Consider the following 16,817-nt stretch of genomic DNA (forward strand, 5'->3'; position numbering starts at 1 on the left):
TGACCAGAAAGGACTATAATCAATGTTGGAGGGGATGTGGGAAATCTGGGACACTAATACATTATTGGTGGAGCTGTGAACTCATCCAGCCTTTCTGAAGAGTAATTTGGAATTATGCCCAAAGGGCAACAAAAATGTGCATACCCTGTGATCCAGCAATACTACTACTGGGTCTATCTATACCCTGAAGAGATTATGAGAAAGTGTAAAAACATCACTTGTACAAAAATATTCATAGAACTCCATGGTGGCGAAGATTTGGAAATTAAGTGAATCTCCTTCAGTTGGGTAATGGCTTAACAAACTGGTCTATGTATGCAATGGAACACTATTGTTCCATTAGAAATCAGGAGGGATGGGAATTCAGGGAAGCCTGTAAAGATTTGCATGAACTGATGCTGAGTGAGATGAACAGAACCAGAAAAACATTGTACAGCAACATGGAGATGATGATCAACCTTGATAGATTTGCTCATTCCATCATTGCAACAATCAGGGACAATTTTGGGCTGTCTGCAATGGAGAATACCTTCTATATCCAGAGAAAGAATTGTACAGTTTGAACAAAGAACAAAGACAATTTAGGGGGAAAAAAACACCGTTATTATGTACTTTTTGCTATCCCTTATACATTATCTTTCTTCTTTAATGATATGATTTCTCTGTCGTCACATTCAGCTGAGATCGATGTATATACCATGGAAACAATGTAAAGACTAACAGAATGCCTTCTGTGTGTGTGGGGGAAGCAAGAATGGGGGGGAAATTGTAAAACTCAAAATAAATAAAAAAAACATGTGAGACTCTGCATGACTCCATTTCTTTGCAGAGATGTTGGAATGACTTGCCATTTCCTTCTGTATTTTATTTTACATTTGAAGAAATTTGAGGCAAACAAGGTTAAATGATGTGTCCAGAATCATGCGATTTAAGTACCACATTATGTTAGCAAATTTCTGAGGCCAGATTTGAAATCAAGAAAATGAGTCTTCCAAACTCCTGGTTCAGCCCTCTATCTGTTCAGCCACCTAGTTGTCCCAACTATTTACCTCTTGCCAGTGCTTTTTCTAATGTCCTTAGCTGTAAAAATGAGCTGGAGAAGGAAATGACAAATCACCCCAGTATCTCTGCCCCAGTAAGACCTTAATAGAAGTCAGAAATAGTTGAACAAGACTGAAATGACTGAACAATACCGAAAACAACCTAATTCATTTCTGATGTAGTCCAGACTTGACTTAGGCTGGTCTGGTACTTCACTGACAAGATTGGAACAAAATGACACTTGTATATCATCTAACACTGAAAAGAACTATTACTGAGGTATATCATGGCAAAATCAATCAGCAAGGCTGAAGAACACCAGTTTAGATAGCAACTATCCTCTGCATGCCTGGTGAACAGATTATAGTGACTTGCATGCTAGTGAGACACCCTTAAATTTGAAATCTCTTGATTTCTTGTTAGCTTCATCTTTTTTTAATGCTCTTAAGTGACTGGAAACCATGTACCATTTGGAACCTTTACTTGGACCAAAAGAGTCTTAGTAACAGCTTCCTTTCCATTTAGATAAAAGGAAAAAAAGCCCTGATAAATATTCTATAATGGTCTTCCTGCCTCAGTTTTAAAACTAGTTTCTTAAGTGTAGTTTTGACCTTCGTATTACCTACTCAGTAAACTCCAGTGAGTCCATATTAACTCTAGGGTAAATCTAAATTTTGTTTGTTTTTTAAAATACTTTTCAACTTTACCTCAATTTCACCTCACTTGTTAGTTTGACATGTATATTGTCTGTACTGTGGTAGCCCAAAGTATATCTTATTTATCTTTCTTTTTATATACTTAACACAGTGCGTTGCATCATGTTCACTGATAGTTATATAAATGAAAAATATTTCCATTTTATTTAATGAAATATTAAGCATTACTGATCCATATATAGACCTCTAATATGCCTCACTAGAAAGCTACCTCCCTAAATTCACATCAACAAACATTAAGCACTTAGGATATGAAAGTACTATTCTAGCATTGCAGATATACTGGCAAATGAGAGCCTTTCTATAAAGGAACATGGATTCTAGTAAGGGAATACAATATATATTCAGCTAAGTATAATATAGGAACTGACTGGGGTAGGGCAGAGGCAAAAGTTCTAGAAATGAATGAGGGAGAAAGTGCTAAAAGCTTTAGGATATGGGAATTAGGGTCTGTATTTGGGGGGAGAGATAGCAGGAATGTAAATGTAATTTTAATGGAAGATAGAAATTCATAAATGTAAACAAGAGGAAGTGCATTTCAGCTATGCCATCATTGAGTCAAAAGATTTTTACCTTTGGGAGGGACCTCGATAGCCTTCAAGTCCAAATAATACCCAAAAAAGAATCTATTACCAAATGTGCCAGTGGTCACCTATCCTCTGATTGCAGTTTTGAGGCAGATTGTTTCATTCTTGCACAGTTCTAATTGTAAGTTTGATTAATTTAGGAAAAATTTTCCTACTTGACTGAATTTGCGTATTTTCAACTCCTACCTATTATTTCTTTTTGGCCAAACAGTAAGTCTGTAGGAAAAAACTGCCCCAATATTTGAAGACAATCATCCTCTTCCCTTTTGAGTCTTCTCTTCTCCAGACCTAAATTTTTGCATCTCATTCAACATGTACCAACTTTGCATGATATGCAAATTTGATGAGCATATTATATTTGCATTTCTCTGGGTCATTAATTAAAAGCAATAAATAGCAGAAGATCAAATACAGATTCCTGAAGATTTATTGAAGACCTACAAAATTGTCTGGACAGCCATATAGTTCTAAAATAATCTATTATTTTTCTAGTTCACATCTCTCATTTACTCTACCTGAAGGTTTCCTTACTTTTTGATAAAATTTAGTTAAGCTGTACCCATAAAATTCCTTAGGTAACATTACTTAAAAAAAATGAACTAAAATCAGTAAGGTCTCATAAGACCTATTGTTTCTTATTTTTTTACTGTGATCTTAGCAATTATCAACAAAGAAGAACACAAAGAATCTTGTATAAGATATTGTAAACTTTGAGTATATACAGTTTGTATATTAAATTAATTAACAAAATAGAACAAAACTACTTTCCCTCTTTTCTGTGCATTTTAAAAATGTTTTATCAGTGTTTTTTTTTAAATCTATCATTACCTATTAACCCCCTTCAATTCTTCCCCACCCCAGTAGATGCCCTTCTTTTTAATAAATAGCTTTAGTTCATCTTTACCTTCAAGCAAATCACCAAGTTGGTCAAGTCAATGGATGTGATTTTGTAATCACTCTTTTCTTTTCTAGTTGGTTTGTCAGCCATCTCTTTAAATATTTGTTCTAAAATTTTCTCAGGCATCAAAGTCAAGCCTAGTGGATTCTAGTTTGCATAATTTTCTTCCCACTCTTCAGAAAACCTATTTTTTTTTCTCCCCATTGAAATTTTTTCCTTTTGTGTCTTCAGAATTTCATTCTTAAACTTTACCATCCATTTACAACTTATGTAGGATTTTAGTTCATATTATCTTGTCCTCTTTGAAGTTTGCCTTTCCATAATCCAAGGTGTAAGTCAGACTATGATTTTCTTCTGCTCTACCATAACTCATTCTTATTATTTTATACTCCTTATATTGAACGTTAGATCCAAAATACCATTTGCCCTTGTTAACTTCACTTTTTAATAGATGAAATAATCCTCATGACAAGTGAGAGTAAATACTCTTACTATTTTTGCGTACCCAACTTCTAGCTCTCCTTTGGTCAGATAACTCCAGCATGTCTTGATAATTGAAGTCATCATAACTATATCATGTCTCTGTGCCTGAACTCCTATTTTCCTATTCTAAGGAGGTTGTCTATAATATAACGAAATCATTTCTGTTTTTCTCCGTGGTTTTTTGTAAATTGTGTATAGTGATTGTTTTATGTGTGTGTGGTTTTTTTTGTCTATAGTTTTTGCTTCTGGCTAGTTGAATTTTTTTTTTTACTGTGAATTGGTGTTTCAATTTCCATTTACTCCTTTGTTAATTGTTTTTCTATAGAATATCAAGATTATTTTTATAGGTTTTTGTATATTACATACATATATATACACACGAAGTCTTTCCTTCCTTCACCTTTTTTTAAAGACTTTTTGATTGAATTTGCCAGATTTTAGGCAAATATATTTATTAGTATTTGCTTAAGTATAATTCTGTGTATTTTAAACCATGTGTTTAGAAATCCAAATATATTTCTTCTTAAGAAAGAGTATCTTCTTAACTGACTCTTTATTACCCAGATTATTTTTTATTTGTTTCTTTCAAATATCACCAGTGAGGAAGATGCTACCTTGTGTCCCTCTGGTCTTTAGTTTCTTACCCAAGATTTTCTTATCTTTGATAATAATTTATAGATATTTATCTGGTATTTATTGGTATCTATCTGGTATTTATAGGTATCTTTATATATATATATATATATATATATATATATATATATATATATATATATGTGTGTGTATATGCCATTCTTTTTTTCTAAAATAAATTCCATTTTGACAAGCTTTGGTAGGTAAAAATCTAGACCTGCATCTCACCAACATGGAGTACCTTTGTGTTAAAGTGAAAATGATAAGTTCCTTTAAGCAGGAGGATAAAAAAAAAAAAACCTTTTTTCTACCAGGCTTTAAAACTTAAAATTAGCCTACTATATTTTGTCAGCATTTAGTTAATTTATTGCTAAAAAGCTCCTAGATTTACTGAAATTTTAGTCCTGTTAGTGGTTGCCTTGGCAGTGCCAGACTACATAATTTCATGGGCCTTATATGGCCAGAGGGCCAGACGTTCCCCATCCTTTCTTTAGAGGAGGTGACTGGTATATTTTAAATTTTGTATGAGAAGAGGAGGAAAAACAGTAGTTTGCAACAGGTTTTAGGAACAAATCTTATTAGATTATGAAGGTAAAAATTCTGACGGCAAATTGTTGAAGTTGTCAATAAGACATAAGCCTGAATATTTTCAATAGTTATGTGTAGAAAATAGAAACAGGAGTGGGCAATAAAAGAGGAACATTAGCCTAATTACTTTTAAAATTTTATATTATTTTATAATTAAATTTATCAGAAGCTGTTTACTTTTTCTTCTCCACTTCTTGCCTTCTTTTGCCTAATTACTTTTTTATGTCACTAAAATTTTCTTTAATTTCTCCCTTTCACCTTCCAGAGAGCCAATCCATGTAACAGTTTTTTAGGACAAAAAAAAGAAAAAAGTCAGCATAACATTATAAAGCCTGAAAAAATTAGCCATAATGTACAATACTTTGGACTTGCCATTTATGGAAAGGGGTGGGGTGGGGGTACATTCTCTTTTAAATTTTTTATCATTTACTTTTTTTTTCTTTTTGTAATGGGGGGTGGTAGTTCCTTCTGGTTACATTGTAATTCATTCTGTTTATTTTTTTCCTTGAGTCTATTGATTCACTTTGTATCAATTCATGTAGATCTTTCTGTTATTCTGAATTTATTATATTCATCATTTCTTATAGCACAATAATAGTATATTACATTGATTAGTTTAATTTCTTGATAGGAAAATTTGGATAGATAATATAAATAACAGATTTTATTTAATTTTTTTAAAAAAGTATTTTGATGCTTTTCATTTTTTTTTTTTATCATTTCTTACTTTCCAATACCTCTTAAAACAAGGGCAGTAAACACTGACATTCAAGAAGATCACAACAGACTAGAATGTTGGGCTGAATCTAAGAAAAAATTTACCTGGGATTATATAGTCTTTTTAAAAAAAATAAATGTCATACATCTTTGATAACCAAAATGTAGCCAGGCTCCAGTTTGGGATCTTTATTGTCTTGCAAGCTTAGTGTGAGTCACAGTGTATAATGGCAGTGAGAAAAGTTAATGCACTAAAATTGGAGTAGTGTTAAAATCAAGGAGGTGATATGATTCTAGTATCATTCATTCCTTGGTTACATCTGGAGTATTGTCCTCAGTTCTGGGAACAGCACTGTAGGACGGACTTTGATAAATAAACATTTGTAAAGATTAAAAGGACTAGAATGAGCCTAAGGCTTTTTAGGCTTTATGGTGATGAGTTGTTTAGACTGGGGGGGGGGGGGGATTAAGTGGGGGATATAATAGCTGACTTTTAAGTATTTGATCTTGTGGGAGGAAGGAATGGACTAAATAATCTGTTTAGTACCAGAGGGTAAAACTCAAATCTGTGTGAAGAAGGGTGTGGAAAAGGAAGATAGATATATACTGAATTAAAGAAATTTTTTTCTAACATAAAAATAGAATGAACTACTTTTGGAGATAGTAGGTTCTACCTTACAGGAAGTCTTCAAACAAAGATTGAGGCTAGTTTAGTTTATTTGAATTCTGAATTTGTTCTTTTCCAACTTTTAGATTCTGTGAATTGAAAAGTAAGTGAATAGTAGAGAATTTGAAGTAATAAATACGACTGACACTTTCTTAGAAGCTTATCAATTTATCAATTAATCAACTAAATTAAATTGAACAAAGATATATAATCAAAGATCTAAAATGGTAGCCTACAAGAAGTAAAAAAGAAAATGTGTTATATCTGACCACTCCCCCCCACCCCATGACCTATGCTTTCCTCCATCACTCACATCTGGGACCATAGGGCCAGGTGGATGCTGGGCCTAAGGGGTGGAATGGGGGCCTGGGGCTTCTTGGCCCCAGGGCCAGGGATCTGTCTGCTGTGCCACTCAGCTACCCTATAGCAGAGTCAGAGGGAAAGGAGAGAGAAAATATAGTGCATGGTAGTGAAGAAATACAAAAGGAGGGAGTTGGGATCAGCAATGGCAAGGATGGAAAAATATGGAAGTAACTTTTGTGATGGGCTTATCATAAAGAATGTGATCCACCCATGACAGTGACAGAGTTGTTGATGTTGGAACAAAGACTGAAACACATTTTTTATTATTATTTTGTGGGGTGCAGGGCAAATGGGCCTGGGTGGCCTGCCTGGGGCTTCATAGCAGGCTGATTGTTGGGTGTCTGAGGCTGGATTTGGACCCAGGTGCTCCTGGCTCAAGGGCCAATGCTCTGTCTGCCACCCAGCTGCCCCTACTATTATTACTATTTTATTTTATTTTGGGTCTTTTTTTCTTTTTTTGGTTTTTGCAGGTCAATGGGGTTGGGGTGGCTTGCATGTCACACAGCTGGGTGATTGTTGGGTGTATGGGGCTGGATGTGGGTTCGGGTGCTCATGGTTCCAGGGGTGGTGCTCTGTCCATTGCTCCACCTGGCCATACCTACAATTATTACTATTATCTTTTTTAATTTTAATTTTTTCCTCCCCCCTTTATTGCTCAAGCAAGTCTATATTTTTTGGGGGAGGGGTTTTTTGTTTACTCTTAAACAAGAATATTTTATTAATGTATAAAAAAATTTGTAAAAAATGAGAATAAATAAATATTAAATATAAAATGGTAGCCTGAAGTGACCTGGGAGGTTGTGAGGTGGTAAGGAAGGAAGGAGTCAAGAAAAGAAAGTTAAGGGGAATGGTCCATGGGCCAAGGTCCCCTTGGGGAGTTAAGTTTGGGATCTAAGATAAACAGAAGTTTGTTTTGCCATTGCTCTCCTCTTTGGGGGGGGGGTCAAATCTTTGAAGACTGGGAACAAAGACAAATGGAGAATGACCTAGATTTTCAGGTATAAACTAAGGGAGATAGGAGAACTCAATAATTTTCTGGATTTTTTTTCAGTAAAGTAGGACACTTCCTTTGTTGAACAGTTGGAAGGACATTTGAGGAGAGACTTGAAAATTTAGAACTTCTTTGGGCCAGAAATAATCATAAGGATTATAGTGGTCATCTAGTGCAAGAATAAGAATTTCTTTGCAGCAATAAAGGCCCAAATACAGTATGAATTTGTGATTATCCAGGCTTTGATTTCTTTCTTGGCTTCCACAGTGTTCAGAACAGTAATGGAGAAAGTAAATGATGTGACTAACCTGGAGTTGAGAATTTGCAGGGTATGAAAATTGTTGGTACAAGACATTTTTTAAACTTTAAAATTTTCCAATTATGGGCAAAATGAGTTTTCAACATTCATCCATCTTCAAGTTTATGAGTTTCAAATTTTTCTACCACCCTCTCTTCCCTCTTCCCCATGGAAGCTAACAATCTGGTGAAAGTTGTATGTGCACAATTGTGTTTAACATATTTTCTTGTTTATCATCTCGTGAAAGGAATTACATGAGAAAGAAATAAAAAAAATATAAAAAGTTTTAGAAAATGAATGTAATATGCTTTGCTCTACATTCAGTCTCCTTTGTTTTTCTCTGGGTGTGAATGGCATTTTCCATAACATATCTCTCAGGATTGTGTCTGATCACTGAACTGCTGAGAGGAACCATGATCCGTCATAGTTGATTATCTCACAAGTTGTTAATGTGAACAATGTTCTTTTAGTTCTGCTCACTTTACTCTGCTCACTTCACCCAGTTCAAGTTTTTGGGATTAGAAATTTAAGAATGGAAGACAGCATAGTGTTAACTCTTCATCTGTAGGTTCAATTCATTGAGATAGAAGTGATGACATAGGAGAGCTGTGGGAAGAGAGAAGACAGGAATGACAGGGCAGATTTAAAAAAAAGTTTTAAGAAAATTGTAATAGAGGCAGAGATGGAAGGATAACCAGTAAAGATAAATGTGAGCAGAATTAAAAATCTGAATAGAATTTTAGTTAATATGGTATAGCAGCTCTTATGTGATGACAGAAGTGGAAAGTGAAGGGATGCTGGTCAGTTGGGGAATGGCTGAACAGTTGTGGCTTATAAATATAAATGGGATATGGTCACTATAAAAAGCAGTGAGCAGATTTTATATAGACTGATGCTAAGTAAAGTTAGTAGAACCAGGACAACATTGTACACCTTACCAGCAACATTGTGTGGTAATCAGCTATAATGGACTTAGCTCTTCTCAGTAATGCAGTGATCAAAGAAAATTCTAAAAGATCTGTTACGGGAAATGTCAATGGCATCCAGAGAAAAACCTATGGAATCTGAATGCAGATCAAAGCATACTATCTTCACCTTTTTTAATTTTCCCCTTCTCATTTTTCCCCCTTTTTGTTCTGATTTTTTTTCACAGCATGACCAGTATGGAAATATGTATAATATAAGTGTACATGCATAATTTCTATCAGATTACTTTGTTATCCTAGGTGGTGGGGGGAAAAAAGCTTTACAAAAATGAATATTGAAAATTAATTGGAAAAATAAATAAAAACTGAATTCAGGAAAAAACACCTACATATGGTAGCTCTCTGACAGTTTTGAAAGGAGATTGAAAGGAATATACATTAACTGTAAATGACTCATTACATTTAATAAATAATAAAAATTCACAAGTGCAAAAACCCGAACACAGTACATAGTACAATCATTACAAATTATTTGAGGGGAAAAGTATTCATTTATATAGACTACATAATATATATTTATATAGAATTTGTGGGTCAAAGAAAAAATATTGAAGCAATAGAAAAATTCCTAACAGGGTAGCGGCACACTTCAATTAAACAGCATACTTCAGTTTTGTAGAATGAAGCCAGTGTTTACTGGAAGATTTATCTCTAAACATATTCATCAATAAAAGAGAGAAACAATACATCAAGAAACTAAGCAAGTGATTTTTTTTAAAAAGCAATTATAAAGCTCAAACACAAAAATAAAAAATTTTAAGTAGAAAAAATTAAACCAAAAATTGCATTAGTATATATGGGTAGATTGCAAGAATAATGTAACATTTTATTTAGCATAAATTATGAAATGACATCAGGCCGCATTTTTAAAAAGTTTAGTAAATTTATTTATTTTTACAATTATATACAAAGATAGTTTTCATCATTCATTTTTTTTTTTAGATTTTTGCAAGGCAAATGGGTTAAGTGACTTACCCAAGGCCACAGGGCTAGGTAATTATTAAGTGTCTGAGGTCAAATTTGAACTAAGGTACTCCTGACTTCAGGGCCGGTGCTTTATCCACTGTGCCACCTAGCCACCCCTCATCATTCATTTTTTATAAGGGTTTTGAACTCCCCATTTTTCTCCCTCCCTCCCTTCCCATCACCTCCCCTCTTGACAGCAAGTAATTTTATGTTATACATGTATAACTATGTTAAACATATTTCTCTTTTAATCATATTGTGAAAACAAAATCAGGGAGCCAAAAAAACCATGAAGGGGGGAAAAATTGAAAATAGTTATAGTTCCTTCTCTGGATATGGTATTTTCCATCACAAGTCCTTTACAATTGTCTTTGATCATTGTACTACTGAGTAGAACAAGTCCATCATAGCTGATCATCACACAATGTAGCTGTTAATGTGCATGATGTTCTTCTATCAGGTCACATTTAATTCCAGACAATTCAATTAATTCAATGTGTGTGAAGAAGTGAAGGGTTTTAAAACTGCTTCAGTATCAATTTGTACTTTCTTAATCCTTGTATATGTATTACCAAGTTGTATTAATATTTTTTAAAAAAAACTTAATTGAATGATCAGAAAGAAAATACTTCAGATGGAAACATTACCATTTCAAAAAGAGGCTTGTTACTTCATTGGAACAAAAATTTAATGTTATTGAATTGCATAAATGTGGTCATAGTAAATCTAAAACAGGTTAAAATATTGGAGTACCTGAATTCACAATATGGAAAATTATAAAAACATGAAAGTGAAATAAAAAGAAAAGACAAAGTTTTATCTTATCTTTTTCTGATTTGTCATTAAGGCAAAATTTCAAATTTAATTAAAGCTCTGAAAGGAAATGGAAATGAAGTTTAGTAGTGAAGAAACTTTAATGTAAACCTTGATGCATTTAGTTACTTTAAAAATTGAGTTCAGTTGCATATCAATTACTGAAGAGGAGATGGTTATTGTAGGTTAGGACTTGTAGCTTTATGTAATTTTTTTCTTTAGGTTTTTGCAAGGCTAATGGGGCTAAGTGGCTTGCCCCAGGCCAACCAGCTAAGTAATTATTAAGTGTCTGAGGGCTGATTTGAACTCAGGTCATCCTGAATCCAGGGCCAGTACTCTTTCCACTACTGCCCCAGTTTATTTTATTTTTAGGTTTTTGCTAGACAGTGGGGTTAAGTGGCTTGCCCACAAGGCCACACAGCTAGGTAATTATTAAGTGTCTGAGGCTGGATTTGAACTCCTCCTGACTCCAGGACTGGTGCTCTATCCACTACACCATCTAACGGCCCCCTTTTTATTTTACCTTCTGGAACTTACCTTTTTTTTTTTTAATTTTCAATTAAATCTTTTATTTATTTTGAGTTTTACAATTTTTCACCCAATCTCACTTCCCTCCCCCCACCTCCCCTACAGAAAGCAATTTGTCAGTCTCTACATTGTTTCCATGTTGTACATTGATCCAAATTGAGCGTGATGAGAGAGAAATCATATCCTTAAAGAAGAAACATAAAGTATAAGAGATAACAAGATCAGACAATAAGATAGTAGGTGTTTTTTTCCTAAATTAAAGGGAATAGCCCTTGAACTTTGTTCAAACTCCATGGTTCTTTATCTGAATACAGATGGTATTCTCCATTACAGACAGCCCCAAATTGTCCCTGATTGTTGCACTGATGGAGTAAGTCCATCAAGGTTTATCATCACCCCCATGTTGCTGTTAGGGTGTACAGTGTTTTTCTGGTTCTGCTTATCTCACTCAGCATCAGTTTATGCAAATCTCTCCAGGCTTCCCTGAATTTCCATCCCTCCTGGTTTCTAATAGAACAGTAGTGTTCCATGACATACATATACCATAGTTTATTAAGCCATTCCCCAATAGATGAACATTCACTCAATTTCCAATTCTTTGCCACCACAAACAGGGCTGTTATGAATATTTTTATACAACTGATGTTTGTACCCTTTTTTCATCACTCTTCAGTGTATAGACCCAGTAGTGGTATTGCTGGATTAAAGGGTATGCACATTTTTGTTGCCCTTTGGGCATAGTGGAACTATTTTAAGAAAAAAAAAATCAAGCTAAGAGTTAACTAACACTTATTCAGAGATAATATAGAAAAGAATTTTAAATTAAAACTAATGTCTGTTTATCTCTTTGGAAATTTTTATACATCAAGATGTAAACATTATAAATCACTTAGTAAGTTTTTTGATGATCAGATAAGAAAACATGACTGACTAAAGCAGCTTTTGAAGATTGATTTTCAATTTATTTTCTTCCAGCTATTGAAAAATATTGCTAAGGCAACAATTTCACATTTAAAGCCTTGCTGTTGTTGTTTTTTTTTTTAATTTGTGTGGTTTTTTTTGATAATGGCTAAATTCATCCAACTACATTTAGTTTATTCTGGGACAGCGTGAGCGTGCAGTTTCACAAAGATATGAACAGAAGCTTTTATTTATGTTTTTTTAAAGCTTTAAAGTCATGTTTTTAAATAATTATTTCTTCTCAAATATTTTGAATCAATACATTTTTCTTATCTTTTCTTAGGTTAACAAATAGATGAAAATTATTTAAAATGTCATTGGGCTTGAGTCAATAGATGTATTTACTTATTTCTTCACATAGTATGAATTTGGTTAATGTGACTACAGGGTTTATTGTTTGTACTAATCAGACCAAACTGTTAAGTTAGTAATTGTCTTTTTAAAATACTAAAAAAAAATACATGCCAGTAGTTAATTTGATTAAAAAGAGGAAAACTGAAAACTTAAAAAAGACAAATCACAACTGATGAAGAGAAAACAAAAAAAAAACTGTCAGTATTATTTTTCTTAGCTTTTAAACCAAAAGATTGATTATTTAACAGGAAAATATTAATTACATACACAAGTAAAAAATAGCCATATTAACATAATGAAAGTAATGAAGAAATCAAGGAATTGAATAAGTCATAAATGGATTCCCAAAGTGGTGGGGCAGGACTCTTAAATGGGTTATATATGAATTCTACCTAACATTCAGACTACAGTTAATTCAAATATTATATAAATTGAGAAAAATAGAGATTAAAAAAATTCATGATAAAAATTATTTATGAAACTTAAATCAGTAAGAGAAATCAGAAGAAGGAAAAAGGCATGGATCAATAGCTTTAATGAATATTAATGCAACAATATTGGGTAAGATAGACCATCCTTCATATTTTAAATACATATTTAAAAACCTGTATTTTTTCAAGTCAGATTTATATATGTGAGAGAAGAAGAAATAACATACTTTCCATGTACCAGGCACGATGCTGAACATTTTATAAATCTTCTGTAAAATAGTTGCTATTATCACTCCCATTTTCAGTTGAAGAATTTGAGGCAGATAGTGGTGAAGTGACTTAGCCAAGGGTCATGTAGTTAGGATGACTCTGAATCTGAACTCAGCTCTTCCTGCTTCTAGGGCCAGTACTATATCTATTGCACTACTCAGCTGTCTCATGAATAGTTATGTTTCATAAGTATCATAATGGTTCAGTATTAGGAAAGCTATATGTCAAATTATAGTAATAATATTGTTATTTGTTAAATACAGAAATTGTTTAATAATATAATCCTGAAATTAAATTATTGTATTAACCACCTTGGAAAGATAAGTTGAGCCATGTTGAAGAGGACATTAAACAACAAGTAAAGGATGGTGTTTTTATTTCTGGAGGTAATAGAGAACCACAGGAATTCATCTATATAAAGGATGGATTAGAGAGGACTTGAGGCAGGAACACTACTTAGGAACTGTTAGTAGACCAGGGAAAAGGTCATCAAGGCCTGAATTGGTGTATTGAGTTTGTGTGTAAGAGAATGAGATGAATGTGGGAGGTGCTGTAGAGTTAGAATTGGCAGGACTTGGCAATTGATTGAATATGTAGGATGAAAGTTGGGAGTAAAGGAACTTGAGTTTAACTTGGGTTTACTAAAAAGAAAGTGGTGCTCTTGACAGAAATAGGGTGCTCCAGAAGTGCATTTTTTTTAATGAGCTTCAATTTTTAGAAATTGAATTTAGAAATCAAATGCGGAAAGTTTATGGAGTCCTTCCAGTGCATCTATTTTTAAATTTCTATTAGCGTTTGATGATGGAGGGTTATAGTTCAGAAGTGAGACTGGAGCTGGATGTGTAGATCTGCTATCATCTATAAAATCGAAGATGGGGGGAGAGGACAACAGAGAAAGTGGGGGGGGGATAGATTTACCTCAAATCTTCAGTTCCTTTATCTCTAGCTGCCTCTTAAACCTTTCATACTGAATGCCCTAGAAGCGTCTCAAAAATCTACATTTCTATTCAAGATACCAACATTCTTTCAGGTTCTTGAGTTTGTAACCTTAGTTTTATCCTCAATTTCTCATTTTCCCTCACCCACTTATACAGTCACTTGTTTCTACCATTAAAATATTATTTCCCCCCTTTATCTAATATCTTCTTTCATTTTCATTTTCATCCTAATTGATCTACTTTCTTTAACTCCTTTTCACTCCAGTTCATCTTTAATGCTAATGCCAAATTGATTTTCCTTAATTATATATTAGACTGTGTAAATAACTATTTTCATCCCCATGAATAAACTACAGACTGCATCTTGCCCCAGGATAAAATATGTTATTCTACTTAACCTTTTAAAGAATGTCACAGCTTGACCTACTACCTTTTCAGCCTTCTTATACATTGTTCTACAACCAATATGGATTTATATTTCTGTTCTTCAAACAAGGCAACCCATCTCCCATATTTATCACTTTGTACTGGCTGTTGTTGCCCTCCGTGCCTGAAATATATCTTCTTTATTTTTATCTAAGAGAATTCTTCTCTGAGGTTATAGCTGAAACACCTTCCTTTATTTGATGATTTTCTTTGATCCCCTAAATGCCCAAGGCTCCCTCACTATTTGTATTTATTTTGTATTCTTTTTCTATATATTTACTTTGTATATTCTTAGTTTATTATACTAGTAGAATGTTTGAGAAAAGATATTTTTTCAATATTTGTACTCATAGTATATCCCAGCAGACTGCCATATTGGGCAACTAAAAAGTGTCTAATAAGTGTTTATTGATTACTTTGTGGAATTATCAAGGAAAGATTAGTTAATTGAGATTCATACCATAATCTAGTATCAACATATACTTTAGTTTTTGGTTAATATTTTAGTTGGAATTTTCAGATTTAGTGGAAGGAGTACTGTGGTAGGGCTGATTGTTGCTTTGGTTTGTCTTTGGTTCTTGTAGAAGAACATGACATCAGGGAGATGATATCATGACATGCAAGTGAGTTGGACTTAAATGGGGCAAGGCATCTGGGTCCAATGGCCAGATAGGGATCAGCTCGGCTAGAGATGGCCTTAGATACAGTGGAAGATCTTGACCTTTTAAAGCTGTCTTTACCAGGTCATAGTTTGACTGAAGCAATGCCTATCCAGTCATTAAGGTTAAGTAAGAGAGATGGCAAAGAGACCAGGAATACCACTTCTGAAAAAAGGATAATTGATAAGGACAGTTGGGAGATTATCAAAGAACTTCTTGACTATTTTGAGTTTGTATTTGATTTGTTTAAGTTTCATCTAGGTGCCCACAAAAGACATATTTCTGAAATGGAAAACTTTGAAACTAAATCAGTTGTAAACTAAATAAATCTATTATACACACACACACACACACACACACACACACACACACACGTGTGTGTGTATGTGTGTATATATATATATATATATAGGAAACAATAAGTTGCTTTTAATAAATGAACATTTGGCATGCCACTTTTTGAAGATTAAGCCAAAACTTAACTAAGATTTATGACTTTATTGGTCCGAAAACTTTCTTCACTAATACAGATTATTATGCTACTCCACTTTAATACATAGCTTCACAAGTTGCTGTTACCAAAAATATTTATCAGCTGGTGGCCAAGTTTTTGATGATGTGCCTCTCTAAAGTTAGCTAGGCTGGTTCTCATACAGTAGTTTTTTTGCCAGATTAAACTGGATTATTACATACATATATATATATATATATATATGCATATGTTTGGAGCAAGAGGGAACCTATGGAAGTTCCCTCTTCTTTTCACCCCTTGTGGATAATATATTCTAGAGAAGCATTCTGGAAATCTTAATTCCTATGACTTAATTCCTATGACTGTACAATTGTAGCTATCAGCAAGTCTAATAATGATCTTCTAAATTAGATACTGAAATAGTTTTTGGAGGGCCAACCCATTAGAGTTTCCTGGCTAAGAGTCAAATTTCACAGCAATACTTTGCCCTAGTCTATGTTTGGTTAACAGTGAATTAGTGTTTAGAATCTGGGCATTGAAGTGTGTTTCTGAAAAAGAAAGAGATCGCAGGACGATTTGTTCTGTTTTATTTCTCTCAAATGCTTGATGCTTAGGGACTAAATTGGAAGGAAAGACCAAGCAAGAAGGATATCCTATTAGTAGGAGGGGTACTATCTGATTGTTGGTACTGGATTTCAGAGTGAGTGATTAGTAGCATTTGGCATATGAAGAAGAGTGACTAAAAATAACTCATGAGAAGAGTCTGTAATCAGGTCCAATTTCGGGATCTAGCTGAACTAGCTGTAGGTTTGTCTACTTCTACAAAGTTGGAGCAATCGAAAATATATGATAAATATTTCCTGGGGACGTTAACAGCATGAATGAAGATAAAGGTATCTAATTTATTAATGGAATAGATAAAATTATGGATTTTATATATGGATGATGTGTTTGTTCCATTTTACAATTTTACTTTGTGAAAGCAAGTTGAGTGCTGTGGAAGGAGGGTGAGTGTTCAGCATTTTCTGTTTT

At 33.6% G+C, this 16,817-nt stretch overlaps 1 protein-coding gene across 9 annotated transcripts in view; it reads left to right on the plus strand.

The window, feature by feature from the left end:
* The window catches only part of ASPH (aspartate beta-hydroxylase), a 263,106-nt gene that overhangs the window by 33,229 nt on the left and 213,060 nt on the right, over positions 1–16,817 (plus strand). Inside the window, exon 1 of one of the 9 annotated variants that reach the window (XM_074207751.1) lies at positions 9,091–16,678. The exons of 3 other annotated variants lie outside the window; for them this stretch is intronic. In XM_074207751.1, coding sequence (XP_074063852.1) covers positions 16,663–16,678 — 16 coding nt within the window. In that variant the 5' untranslated portion in view covers positions 9,091–16,662. Of the gene's footprint in view, positions 1–9,090; positions 16,679–16,817 lie in introns of those variants that run through there. 5 more of the 9 variants (XM_074207749.1, XM_074207750.1, XM_074207744.1 and 2 more) reach the window with 5 other exon arrangements.

This window comes from Macrotis lagotis, chromosome X, assembly GCF_037893015.1.
Source record: "Macrotis lagotis isolate mMagLag1 chromosome X, bilby.v1.9.chrom.fasta, whole genome shotgun sequence".
Lineage (NCBI taxonomy): Eukaryota > Metazoa > Chordata > Mammalia > Peramelemorphia > Peramelidae > Macrotis > Macrotis lagotis.